This window comes from Erithacus rubecula, assembly GCF_903797595.1.
Source record: "Erithacus rubecula genome assembly, chromosome: 16".
NCBI lineage: Eukaryota > Metazoa > Chordata > Aves > Passeriformes > Muscicapidae > Erithacus > Erithacus rubecula.
Window position 1 is genome coordinate 1,930,627 of NC_136668.1, and position 14,302 is coordinate 1,944,928.

Here is a 14,302-nt window from a genome sequence, read left to right on the forward strand (position 1 = left end):
TGATGGAGAGGGGCAGTTGGATCCTCTCGGGGCTGTAGCTACCGACCCCATCACGCCCTCAGTCATGACCCACAGCCGTGTCATCCTCCACTCAGAGGTGGACCAGAGGATGGAGGTGCCCCAAGAGCATCCCCACTGCTGGAGCACTCCCTGTCAGCAGCACCCCATCTGTACCTCCCTTTTCCCATCAGAATAAATACCATCCATTCAGAAGAAACCATTTTATTATTTTTTTTTTCCCAAAGAAAAAAAGCAATATAAATATTAGAGTATAAAACTTGCGTGTAACACATCGACATTGGTCTATATGGGTATAAGAAGGATATAAGCATATATATAATATATAAGTATAATTCAATATTAGACACATTGAAAGGGCAAACGTGTTTCATTTCACGTACACTCGGAGCACAGACCACATGGAAAGAAGATACAGAGAAAATTGAAAATACTGATGTCCACAAGTTAGTTACCGCGATTAAAAATAACACGCCACTAAATACACGACACTCACTAGGCTACCTCAGATTGCAGATTAAAAAGAAAAATATAAAGACTACGATTCAGCTACAGCATTTCTAGAGGAGGGGCAGGTGGCAGCTGCAGGGGACAGGGTGGGACCCGCTCCCAGTGCAGCCAGTGCCGGAGGTGGCAGGATCCGGATGGAACACGGAGGATGCTCCTGCTGCCCTGGGGCTGGGGAGGGGCAGGGGTGGGGAGAGCCTGGGTGAAAGGGCTGGATCTGCTCAGGTGAGTTACGTGTTAGTGATTAGAAAAGGAAAAAAAAAACAACACACACACCCCCGGGAAACTCGGTGCGGCCCCTTCCCGGGCACCGCAGAGCTCCTCTCCTGGCTCTGGCTACACAAAGCCCCCATCTGCCTCCCCGGGGGCTCAGAGCTGCTTTGCTATGGGAAGCTGGCCTGGTGCTTTGGTGATGGGCACATGGAGAGACTCTAATCCTCATGCTCCAATTCTCCCCACAGGGTGCAAAGCCCAAAGCCAGCAGGATCATCCCCTCCTCTGGGCTGGCCCCACATTGTCTCACCTGACACTCCCCCAATTACTGCCCCCCATTTTGCAGCGTCACCCCCTGCTCTTGGCTCCTTTGTCCGGATCTGGTCCCCAAAGGCCACCAAAACAGCCATCACCTACTCATTCACCACCTCCACCCCAAAGCCATGCACCGGCGGCTCCGCGCATCCCACCCCAAGAGCCGCTTTGTAGAACCGCCCCACCACCCCAAACAGCCTTTGGGGCCCAAACTAGAAGCAACAATGAGTTCCCCCCAGCCCGCCTGAGCCATCCCACCCCCTCCCACCCCTTCCCCAGGGCAGCCCCGGCACGAAGCGCGGGCGCTGCCGGCGCGTTCGCCGTGGGCATGCGAGGATTTGTGCGGGTCCGTGGAGCTACTGCGCTAGTGCAGGTGTGAGGTGAGGGACGTGCATGCAGACACCGTGTGCAGACAGTGAAGCCTCGTCCCCGTGTCCCCCTGGGCGAGGGGGACCCGGCCAGGCCTGGCCGCTGGGGGGAGCGAGGCTCTCTTAGCCTTAATTCCATAAGAACATCGACTGTACATATAAATATTTACTGCAAAAGAAGGTTTGAGATGTGTCTGCTCTTCGGAGACCCCTAGAACCGCCGGGGCAGCTGCTGCACACCTCGGCGTGCTCCTCGTGGAATTCCCTGCCTCTCACACAGCAGGAGGGCTTTTTCCTTATCTTATTTCAGGCCATTAGTGGTTACACTTTAAAAAGACAAATAAACAAAAAAAATGTTTAGGATGCAGCTTTGCCATATTCTCTTTGACTCATGCAATATAAACAATTTTTTTTTTTTCCTGATGACAGGTAAGCAGGAACTGAAGCACTCCCTACCAACTTCAAAATTCCAAAATCCATTGCTATCATTGGCTGGGGGTGAATTTTACGAATGGAAAATTTAAGAGCAAAGAACTGGAGAGTGGGCTCTGAGCTAAGAACTTCCTTTTCCTTTCCAAAAAAACAGCTGAAGGGCTATAAATTAAAAGATTCACATTAAAATTATTTACACTGGGCAAAGCCGAGCACAAGCCTTGTGCCTTTCCTCGGACTAGCTGGGAGCAAATCAGATCCAAAGACATGGCAAAAGACCTTCCGCCCTTGCATATGCTAATACCCGAGGGATTGTATAAAACATTATTCACAGGGCACTTGTTTGCGTTTGCTTTAGATTCCGGATTGGTTTCCATCACGAGACCTGAGAGCAGCGAGCCCCTGCTCTCAGCTCTGATGATGACGAGATACATTCGCAGCATTTCCTACTTTTGCACCACAAAAAAATTTCACATTCGTCCTCCGGCCTGGGCTGTGGTTTTGGGGGGAGTGCTGGAGCCGGCTGCCCTGTAGCTCTAAGGTCTCCTTTTTCTTCTTCACTACTTCTTCTCCTTCTTCCCGGATTTTTTCTTGTTGCCTCCGGCGGGGGCGGCGTTCTTGGCGTCGCGCTTGCCGGCGGCGTTGGTGAGGGTGGCGTTGCTGCCCGGGATGTAGACGTTCTGCCGGTAGTCGGGGACGTGCTGCAGGGTGAACTGGGGGCCGTAGCGGGCACTCAGCCCCATCGTGCCATTGCCACCACCCAGGGTCGAGTTACCATCGGCAGCTTCTGTGGGGAACACCGGGAAAGGAGGAAAGAGAAGAGCAGGATGTTAAAACCCAGCTGGAGACCCCCCACCCCAAGCCAGCAGCCCCACAGGGTGTCAAACCCAAACCATCACCCTTCAGCTCCCCACAGGGCTGTCCTGGCACAGAACCCCTCCCCCCGAGAATGCCCTTTACAAACATATTGTGCAGTCACCATTAGTGATGCATTAAAGGAAATCCAATATTTATTTATTTTTCCGCCGCATTTAAAACCCTGCCCGCGGTATTTTTTCTCCAGCCAGGTTTATTCAGGGAGCGGGACACAGGAGATGAGAAAGAAAACCCCTCCCCTGCAATACCACAAAATGGCTCTAGGAAGCCGAGCACGAAGGAAATCAATGCCAGAGCGTGTCTGATGGTCCAGATCTGGGAGCAGGGGGAGGGGAAGGCAGATTCATTCCTGTCGCTATGCAAAGCTTCAGCACGGAGCGAGGAGGGGCACAGGCTCCCCCCGGAACGCTGGGGCTCTGCTGGATGCTGGAGACCAGATGGAGACAGGGGGGATGCGTGGAGGCAGGGGGAGAAATGAGCACGGGGGGCTGGCAGGGCTCGGGGGATGCTGTTGCCATGAGCTCGGTCTGCTCCACTGCAGCTGCCTGTGAGAGGCTCGGGGTGGGATCCTCGCACAGCCCTGCCCAGAAATGGTTTGCTGAAACTCAGCCTTTGTACGAAAGACTGTGGCTCCCACCTCAATCTTTAACTGCTCGTGGCTGGGGCCAGGCTCTCCTGGAGGATGGGGACACCCAGCAAGGGCACCCAAGGCAGAGCCCAAGGGTGCTGCTCCCTCCTTGCACAGGCAGAGATTGTGAGAACAAAGAAAAACAATGAGCAGAGGTTGTGGGCTGGGTCCCTTCGGGTTTCTCCTCACTCCAGACCAGCTCTGTGCATGCCTCTGGGTTGCCTTTGCTTTTCCCTAAGCAGATGGAGGTGGCTAAGCCAGCCAGAAAGCTGGACAAAAAGCTGGCCCACATCCCACCATCGCCCTGAATGATGGCTGTGTACACATTCCCTTTGCAGGGGTCGGAAGGATGAAGCAACTGCAGTTTTGAAAAGTTGCAGCTGCTCTGTTGGAGCGGGAGGGGAGGAAAACACAGAGAGGCCAGAAACACCGGGGTGGGGGTGAACAAACACAGCGTCCCAGCGCGGGGAAATGCCTTTCACTTCCTGCTCTGGAAGCATTCACCACAGGAGAGTGGTGGACTTCCTCCAGAGTCCCCATGAAATGGGTACCAGTCCTAGCAGGGCTGGGAGGACCCAGTGCTGGGGAGATGTGGCTGTAATTAGTGATATTTATTGCTAATCCTCACTCGCCTAAGCAGCAGCTTATTTCATTAGCAACCAACTCAAGCCCACACCTATGGAGCTGTTAGAAATTATAACCAAGGGATGGGATGACTGGAGATGTGCAGGTAGCATCTCACAGGTGGACTAGAGCCTCCATCCACGGCAGAATTGTTATTTCTGGATTGTCCCAGCCCAGTGGGTGGACTTGGGCACCTTCTCCTCCCTGGGTATTGCTGCCCTGGCCCATCCCAGGGCTCTGAGCAGTGAGGGGCTGGGGGCTGTCAGCAGCACCCAAGTCCCCATGAATTAATTTGCAGTCTCAGCACACTTCCACCAGGGAGAACAAGGAGAAAAGGCACTGGTGAAGTTCCCAGCCTGCCAGGCAGTCCCGGGTAAGGGCGCCCGGCTGTTTCTAGGTAACACTGACATTAAGGCTGAAAAGAAGAGAGAACAGGAACAATGGAGGGTTATAAATGGGCACCGAGGCGCTCTTGCCAAGCAAAGCACTCCAGCTCTTGTTGCTGCAAAGGTCGCACTCAGCCTCAACCAGCAGCCTGTCATTATCCCAAACAGCCCTGAGGAGGAAAACAGGAATTTGGGCTTTGGCAAAAATAACCAGCGAGTGGCTCCATCGCCCCGCGGGCAGAGGGGAGGCAGGGGGCAGCCCCAGAGCATGTGTTGCTGCAGCTGCTGGAGGGGTTTTTAGGGCACCCAATATAGCTGTGTGTCCCTGCCTGGGGGACAAGGACTGCCCCGGGTGCCTTTCTGTCTGCTCCCCCACCGTCCCGTGGCACGTCTCTGAATTCTCGCTGGGAGCCAGAGTATTTTAAGGACAGGATGTCTGTCCTTGTGTCTGGCGTCCTGGAGCATCTGTGCTCCTTGGGCTGTCCTAGCAGCTGCCTCTGCCCATTCAGATCGCTCAAAACTGGTTTTTCATATGCTCCCAGTTGCAGAGCAGCAAGATCCAGAGGAAGTGTGGCTGGGAACGGAGACAGAACCCTACAGCAAAATCAAGGTCCAGGGGGAAAATCAGATCCCCAGATGACTTGAGATGGTAATTTAACCATTGGGAAAGGGATTTAATCCTCTAAGGACTGGATGGTGCAGGCTTGGCCTGGCACTGAGGCCAAGGAAAACCACTGATCCAGAGTAAGGATGCATCCAAGGCATCACGTGTGTCACTGTGTCCATCCGGGGCTCAAACACAGCTCAGTGGGTGACAGGGAAAGCTAAGGATTATTTTAAAGGCCAGGAAATCACACCCAGGGATGGGTAGCACAAAGCTTAATGGGCAATTAGCGCTGCCCCTAATCAAAGCATGCTCCAATCAACACTATTGGCTGAAAGAGAGAGCAGAAAGGGAGGACAGAGTGAGGGTGACACGAAAACACTGCGCTGGGGGAAAAAAATCTTGTGCTGTGGCCCCATCCACACATGCAGGACAGAAAGGGCTTGCAGAGGATGGATAAGGGAAAGCCACGATCTGCAGGAGGGATTTGATTTGCATCACCCCCTGGAGCCGTGGGAGAGGGTAGGACCGTGCGAGGCTGGGGGATTGGGGCAGGTTTGCTGCAGCAGGGCCCGGGGCTCCGTGAAAGTCAGTGCTTAACCTGAAGGGACCCGCTTAGCTCTGATCCTGGGGATTGCTGGAGCAGCAGCCAGAAAAACAGCTTTATTTACCAGCAAGGAAACCGGATCTGGAGACACTGGGTGATGACAACCACATGCAACCCCAAGGGCTATTTTTCCGTGGTCGTTTTTCAGAGCAAAGACACATTTTCACATTGTTTCTTTCTCTTGAGTGTAAACAATTCCCTGGGCCCAGACCTTCGTCCCCCTCCCCAGCCACGGCAGCTGTCTCCTGGTGTCTGCAGAGCAGCAAAGTTCAGCTGCAGCAGCTTTCCAAGAAAGCAACACCAAAGCCATTCCTCCTCCCTCAGATTCCTTCTCTCCCCACAGCTCAAAGGAAACATCCCAAGCATTTTGCACGGGGTTTTATGGCTGTGCTGCTATTTTTAAGTCAAGGGGAGAAAGACTTGGAAGTATTTATAAATAAAGGCTCTATGAAAACCAGGCTCTTTATCCATAGTGTTGCACAGAGTGAGAATTGTCCTTGTTTCTTGCAAAGCCACGGACACTGGGGGTGTGTGGGAACATCCCACCCAGCCATAAACCAGAACAATCCGACCCAAAATGACCCCAAACCACCCTCCTGTGACTACAACTTCCAGTGGGGGAAACCTTGGTGAGTCCGTGGCTCAGCAGAGGAATTCTGCACACAAGGTTTTTTGGGAATATTGAGTCAGGCATTTGCTGTTTCCCTGCTCCAGCCTCCAGCCACACACAGACTTCCAGCCTTCCTTCCTTTCTCCTCACCTTCCAGCAAGTTAAATTTACTGTGACTTTCTGGAACCAAGTAGTGGATATAACATCATCTCCAGACTGGCTCTTTCGTGTAACACAAGCACAGCACAGCCAGGTGGTGTTTCAGTACAAAGCAAAGAGAGTTTGGGTGGAAGAGGTGCCCCTGCCTACAGGAACCTACAGGATCCTTCCTGACCCCTCTCAGTATTTTTCCACCAGCTTTTGGATCTGTGCAAGCAGAACTTTTGCAGCTAACCCAGTTAAGTCTGTCCCACAGCATCTTCTCTATCAGCATGACCCCGAGATGGCCCCACAGAGCAGGAGCCAGGGTTTTCCCAGGAGTGATGGACACCAACCATTGGCTGAAGCCAGGATCATGGCTTGGAGCATCTCCGTGTCAAACTGGTTGTTGGGCCAGGCTCCAGCTTCCTCTCCATTCTGGGAGCTGTGGGAAAAGAAAACAAACAGTAAGTTACTCCAGTTCAGTCAGGAGGAGTGGGTTGGACCAGTGCATGCTTTAAATCCTCCTAAACAGCACTCAGGAGCCAAGAGCCTTTCAGAGGTGTCCATCCCTCACCAGGCTCTTGAAGAAAAATCACAAAAGCACTTGGGGACTCAGTGGTGCTTCTAGCAGCTCCTTCCACTCCTGCTGCATTCAGAGGCTACAGCCAAGCATCTCATCTCCTCAAAATCCCACCAATGTGGATTCACAGAATGATTTGGGTCAGAAGAGAACTTGAAAATCATCTATTTCCAGCCCCCTGCCATGGGATATAAAGTAATCCATTGCCAAAATTACAGTGTAATATAAAACCTGAAGTCCTAAAGGCCCAGAGGTGCAGATTCACCCTTGTAGGACCAGATTCTGTGTCCTTCTGCAGGCTGGGAGTGGATGCACCTCTCAAGTTCTTCCAGGTTACAACTCCATTTTGCAGCTTCCTTCACGCGATGGAGGGTGAGAAAACCCCATGGTGTGCTGAGATTTGGGAACACCACGGAGCAGCTGCCTGGCACCACAGAATTTACTCTGAAAAGAGCCCAAGATCAGTGCTGGGGAGGCTGGAGCAGCAGGGAGAGGAGAGCAGGGAGTATTTGGGCATCTCCTTCAGTTCCCCTTGGCTGCTGGGGGTGCTGAGCACCACAGATCTGCCTGGGAAAGCTCGGGGCTTTGACAGGCTTTGGCTGAGGAGATTTTGTGGCCAAGGCTACAATCATTGCTCTATGTGCAGGCTAACAAGCCCTGCTTTCATGTCTGCCAGGTGTCAGCTGTGCTCAGCCACCCCTCAGTGCCCAGGGCTGTGATCCCAGAGCCCCTCCAGAGCCTCCACACTTCCTGAACACCTCAGCAGCATCCTGGGGTCCCCTCTGCTCTGTCCCTGAATGCCCTCACCACTCAGATCACCACTGTCTCCTCTCCCAGTGCCTGCTCTGACTACCCACAGCCCTCTCCATCCATTGGAATGCCAGGATTTACCCCTTGGCTGTGTGCTGGCTGCCTTGGCATCAGGCTGCCCTGCTCTTGCAGCTGGGAGCTCTCCTGAAGTGAGACAGGGGAGGATGGGGGCTTGGAAAGCCCTTCCCATGAAGAGACACTTCCCCATTTCCCAGGAACGTGTTCAAAGCACCAGGCTACAAGGCACAGAAGTGGCCTCCTCCACCACTGTGGTCCCAGCCCTTATACCCAGGAGTTGCCAGACCCCAACACCCTGCTCAGACCTCAAAACTCTGCCAGATCCCAAAACCCCACTCAGAACTCAAGACCCTGCTCACACCCCTATGCCCTGCTCAGACACCAACACCCTGCTCAGACCTCAACATTCTGTTCAGACCCCAACATCCTGCTAAGATCCCAAAATACTGTTTAGACCCCAAAACTCTGCCAGACCCCAACGCCCTTCCCAGATCCCAACACCCTGCTCAGACCTCAAAACTCTGCTCAGTGTTGGAGTCAGTGAGTTGGGGGTCTTTGAATTTTCAACAGAGAAATTAGAGTGTAGGGATTGAATTAAAGCTTGTGCATAGATTGAAGTATATTTAGTCACCCACACATAAGGTAGAGGTGTAAGTTTAAGTTTTAGAATAAGTAAGTTTAGTATGAGCTTTAGTGTTTTTAGTAAGTGAAAAGTTTAAATACTAAAGTAGAAGTGAGAGTTTTAGTGAAGGCTGAAAAACATTCATGTTTTCAGTAGAGGCTCTAGGACTGTAGTTGTAGATAGCACTTAGACATAATAGTTACAGTAAGAATATTGTTTACATTTTTCAGATAGAACAAGATAAGCTGTATGCATAGTTTATACATAACTTAGCATGTTAAAAAACTAAAATTTTAATAAGTTAAGAAGTGGTAGTCTGAGTTTGCGTCAGCTTGTTAAAAAGATTTTATGTAAGAGTTAGTATTGGGGAGAGTTAGTGTCTTCTCTGCTTTTTTGCTATTGCTTTTTTCTGCTTTTGTTCGTTGTCAACACTTGAGAAGAAAATAGGAGCTGCTGTAGCAACATTGGCTTTACTGGGACTTCTGCAAACAGTTTTTGTTTCTATTTGAGACTTTAAGCTAAAACTTAACAGGGACTTTAATGTCTGTGACTGTGCTTTTTGAGGCTGATGTGCTTCTGCAATAAACAGCTTTTTAGCAACCATTAGCTGCTTTGCTCATTTTAGAAGATAACAAAGTTGGTGCCTAGAGCACCGGAGGTCGTGACCCCACACTCGTCTGTGCACAGGGTGCCCAGAGAAGCTGTCCAAGGATCCCTGGAAGTGTCCCAGGCCAAGGTGGACAGGGCTTGGAGCAGCCTGGGATAGTGTAATGTGTCCCTGCTCATTGCACGGGGTGAAATGAGATGCCTGTGAGGTCATTTCCAACCCAAACCACTCTGAAATTCTGAATATACATCCAACCTCCCTTTGAAACACCATACCTGACCGTAAGGATGCTGTGCAGACACTCCCAGGTGCTCTGCAGAAAATCTGGTCTTTAACAACTTATCCATAGACGTGCAGGACCTGAGCCAGGAGCACAGGACCATCCCTCCCCTGCTGCATCCCGTGCCTGATCCACCCCCAGCCGGGCGCAGGGCGCTGCTCTCACGCCAGTTAATCTTTAGAGGATGCAAATAACCACGAACGGAGCAGAAGCTGCCCCGGCACGACCCTGCCGCAGCACCCTGAAATACCTGCCGAGTGTCCCAGCGCCCCTGGGCACTATTCCCAGCCCTCCTGCCTGCCCTGCAGGGTAGCACGCTTTCAAAAAATCCACAAGTGAGGCGTGCTCGCCTCCCAGATTGATTCCTGCCGGTGCTTTTGCCGAGACTCCGCCGGTGCTCGGCGCTCGGTGCCGTGCCAGGACAAGGTGGGGACAGCCCTGGGGCTGCAGTGACCTGTTAATGTCACAGCCAGGGCTGGGAATAGAGCCCCGGGCTAGATCCAATAAAGGACTTAGGAACCTGAACTCCATTGCAAACCACAACCCATTCAGCCACCCGTTAACCCTAGCAGCTCCTGCCCCACCCCCAGCTGGAAGATGAGGTTTCCAGGTTTTTCAGGGCTTCGGGAAAGCTGCTCAGAAATATCCCTGAGCCTCCCAGCCGCTGATCCTGGCTCTGGGAGCTGCACTAACATGATGGTGGCACCCAGAGATGGGGAGAGGCAAAGCACAAGAAAGTGCCAAATAAATTTTGGGTGTTTTTGTAAATTGTAATATTCCGGTGGTTTGAACTCTATTTTGAAATCAGAGGCTCAGGTTCAGCTCCCTCTTTGATGTGGCAGTGCCAGCATCACATTTTCCACCTCCCAAAAGAACTCTTCCCTCCTCAGGCAATTCCTTCAGGCTTCCCTGTACAGAAATTCTTCCTGCCTCCTGTCACAGCCTCCGTGCCCTATGAAAATGGGAATGCACAGAAGGAAAGGCTCATGGTGTGGTCAGGAAATTCACCTGAACCAGAACTCCTGACCCCACCAAGCTCCCTCCCCATCCCAATAACCCTTGGCCCAGGGCTGTGGAAGCAGACAGGAAAGCTGGCTCCACTGGGCACCAGACTTGGCCAGGAATGGGTTGGAATGGGAGGGATGAAGGCTCTGGGCAATCCCTGCAGCCTGGGAGGGGTTTGAGTGGCACAGTCCAACCCTCCCAGTGCCCAAGAAACATGGATCTTGCTCAGGTTGTTTTGAGCTCCTGGTTTAGAGCTGTGTGTCCCAGGGACAGAGAACTGTGCATCACCAGCTCAGGATGGGCAGCAATTCAGACCCTTTTCCTTCCTTATGGCTTTAGTGAGGGATGAACACATGAACTCCTGGCATGAGCCTCACCAGCCCCTCCATTACCCCACTGTCTGGGGTAAACCAAAGCCCTACACCCCCTTAATTCCCTGTGAGATCACAAAAAGACTGGAAGAGGGGCATAAATCATGGAATCCTACAATGGTTTAGGTTGGAAGGGTCCTTAAGGGTCCTGCAGTGCTCCTAGGTCCCACACTTCCAAGCAGAAAGAATTCTCTCAGCCTTTCCCACCTTCCTGCCATATGGTCCTGCTTTTGTTGCAGTGAAGAGCCCAAAACTGGGCACAGTGCTCCAGGTGTAGATCTCTGAGTGCCACAGGAGAAATGAGGGCAACTTCTTGTCCTGCAGGCTACAACCTGACCAGCAAAACCTTGCTCCATCACAGCAAGATTCATGTTCAACCTGACACCCCTATGTCCTTTTATTCACCCTTACTGCACCCAGTGTTCCCGAATTTTGCACAAAGCTGCATGCCTGCTCTTCATGACGCCACGTAGCAAAGCTATTTTAGAATTGCCTTAGCATTGCAAAAAAAAAAAAAAAAAAAAAAGGTATTGAACTCACTTTTCTAAGCAGGAAATTGAAGTGTCTCAATTACTTGCAGCGCAATCATCCAGAATTCAGAGGCACAGAAAAAAAACCCGAGGGCTGTAATCTAAAAACATCCAAAAATAACTCCTCACAGAGGAGAATGCACACAGCTGATGGCCAGACCTGGCTGCCTTCCACGCCCATAGGATGGGGCTGTGAGTCACAGCTGTGAATCACCGACTCAATAATGAGCAGCCTTCCCTGCCCGGGGAGGGCACACCCCTGAACCCCCCCTGAACCCCCCTTCCCACTGCTCCCCATTCGTCCCCGGCTTTGGATGCTGCTGCAGGGAGCCTGCCCGGAACGGGAGGGCTGGATTCTATGGAAATACTCCAAGGGCTCGCTGGTTTTAATACAAATGCTGTTGATTCAATCGGCTGTTTTTCTAAAAACCCATCCCCCAAAAGATAGATTTTTTTTCTCTCTCTCTGTTCAGTTCTACTCTACACTTCAAAGCTTAGAAAAGAGCTGGCTTTCATTTTTGGGAATGCTTCCAGCATAGCTAGAAGTGGAGAGAAGGAATCAAAGCCACATTTGAGACAAGGCCAGGGGTGCAGCATCTTCAGGGGCTCAGGGCAGGGTGGACACGGAGCCGTGTCAGGAGAGGAAGGTACAGCTTCTGGAGCTGCCTTCAACATGGAAATCATGGAATAACCAGACAAAAAAGGCTTTTCTGGCACTTCATCCATCTGCATCCCAACCGTGCCCCATTACTGAGAGCTGCCACAAGCACCCACACCGGGGGGGCACTTGGCTGCTTTGCTCATCAGCTAATTTGCAGCAACCTCAGCCATCAGGTCCCTGTTCATCTTCCACTCCCAGCACAAAATTATTCCGCTTCGAGCACAGAATTATTCATTTCCTTGCGGGGTTGCCATGGAGCTCGTCACTATGGCAGCCAAAGGCCTCGCAAACATTTATTTGCACAATCGCCCGACGGATTCCTGAAAAATTGTTTTCCTTGCTCTGCAGCTGGAAACACGAGTCGCAGCAGCGCCACAACAAGCTGGGAGAGTTCATTGTGCCAGAGCAGCCCCAGGGGATGGAGAGGGCAGCTCAGTGCCCCGAGGACGAGACCTCGGCACTCCGAGGCGCTGGCAGGGCTGTGGGCAATGCCCGGGACGGGGATTTTCCCGGGACCCACTCAGCATCCTCTCTCCTCTCTTATTCGGGGTTTTCTGGCTCCTATTTCTGGCAGTGCCCTCTCCCAACCCGTGGTCCCGGCTGCTCCACTCGGGGCAAGGGGATGTGACTGGGATGTACTTCTCCTCCTTTCACCCCCATTTACACGCCAGCCCTGGATGCTGTTCCCAATTTCCCGGGCAGCACCCAGCCCCCGGAGCCGGGGCTATCTTCAAACCCGTTTCTCCAGCCCCATTCCCGAGCGGCCCCTGCTCGCCTCAGGCTGCCCCCCTGCACTTCTCCTTCCTCCCCATCCCCCTCGCTGCCTCCCACACACGGCTCCAGCCGGAGGCAGCAGCAGCAGCAAAATCTCAGCCCGAACATTCCCAGGCTGGCAAAGTGACAAGTGGGAGGGAGCAGATCTGTCCCTGTCGGTGCTGAGCCTCCGCTGTGCTCGAGGCGTACGGGGACACAGCCCGAGCCCTGGGGACACAGCCCCGAGCTTTGGGGACACAGCCCCTAGCCCTGAGGACACAGCCCGAGCCTTGGGGACACAGCCCCGAGCCTTGGGGACACAGCCCCGAGCCCTGGGGACACAGCCCGAGCCCTGGAGACATAGCCCGAGCTTTGGAGACACAGCCCGAGCCCTGGGGACACAGCCCCGAGCTTTGGGGACACAGCCCGAGCCCTGGGGACACAGCCCCGAGCTTTGGGGACACAGCCCGAGCCCTGGAGACATAGCCCGAGCTTTGGGGACACAGCCCCGAGCCCTGGGGACACAGCCCCGAGCCTTGGGGACACAGCCCCGAGCCCTGGGGACACAGCCCGAGCCCTGGGGACATAGCCCGAGCTTTGGAGACACAGCCCCGAGCCCTGAGGACACAGCCCCGAGCTTTGGAGACACAGCCCGAGCCCTGAGGACACAGCCCCGAGCTTTGGGGACACAGCCCCGAGCCCTGAGGACACATCCCCGAGCTTTGGGGACACAGCCCCGAGCCCTGGGGACACAGCCCCGAGCCCTGGGGACACAGCCCTGAGCCCTGGGGACACAGCCCGAGCCCTGGGGACAACACAGCCCCGAGCCCTGGGGACAACACAGCCCCGAGCCCTGGGGACACAGCCCCGAGCTTTGGGGACACAGCCCGAGCCCTGGGGACACAGCCCCGAGCTTTGGGGACACAGCCCGAGCCCTGGAGACATAGCCCGAGCTTTGGGGACACAGCCCCGAGCCCTGGGGACACAGCCCCGAGCCTTGGGGACACAGCCCCGAGCCCTGGGGACACAGCCCGAGCCCTGGGGACATAGCCCGAGCTTTGGAGACACAGCCCCGAGCCCTGAGGACACAGCCCCGAGCTTTGGAGACACAGCCCGAGCCCTGAGGACACAGCCCCGAGCTTTGGGGACACAGCCCCGAGCCCTGAGGACACATCCCCGAGCTTTGGGGACACAGCCCCGAGCCCTGGGGACACAGCCCCGAGCCCTGGGGACACAGCCCTGAGCCCTGGGGACACAGCCCGAGCCCTGGGGACAACACAGCCCCGAGCCCTGGGGACAACACAGCCCCGAGCCCTGGGGACACAGCCCCGAGCTTTGGGGACACAGCCCCGAGCCCTGGGGACACAGCCCCGAGCCCTGGGGACACAGCCCGAGCCCTGGGGACAACACAGCCCCGAGCCCTGGGGACACAGCCCTGACCCCTGGGGACACAGCCCTGAGCCCTGGGGACACAGCCCCGAGCCTTGGGGACAGAGCCCGAGCCCTGGGGACACAGCCCCGAACCCTGGGGACAACAACCCCGAGCCTTGGGGACACAGCCCCGAGCCTTGGGGACACAGCCCGAGCTTTGGGGACACAGCCCGAGCCCTGGGGACACAGCCCCGAGCCCTCGGGACACAGCCCCGAGCCCTGGGGACACAGCCCCGAGCTTTGGGGACACAGCCCCGAGCCCTGGGGACACAGCCCCGAGCCTTGGGGACACAGCCCGAGCTTTC

The 14,302-nt window shown here is 54.3% G+C and overlaps 1 protein-coding gene across 1 annotated transcript in view; it reads right to left on the reverse strand.

Annotated features, from left to right (window-relative positions):
* Nucleotides 1–206: 206 nt before the first annotated feature.
* LOC306808875 (uncharacterized protein) overlaps nucleotides 207–14,302 on the reverse strand; it is a 111,191-nt gene continuing 97,095 nt past the window's right edge. The window contains 2 exon segments of the mRNA XM_079319887.1: nucleotides 207–2,640; nucleotides 6,683–6,771. Of these exon segments, the coding sequence (XP_079176013.1) occupies nucleotides 2,414–2,640; nucleotides 6,683–6,771 (316 nt within the window). The 3' untranslated portion in view covers nucleotides 207–2,413.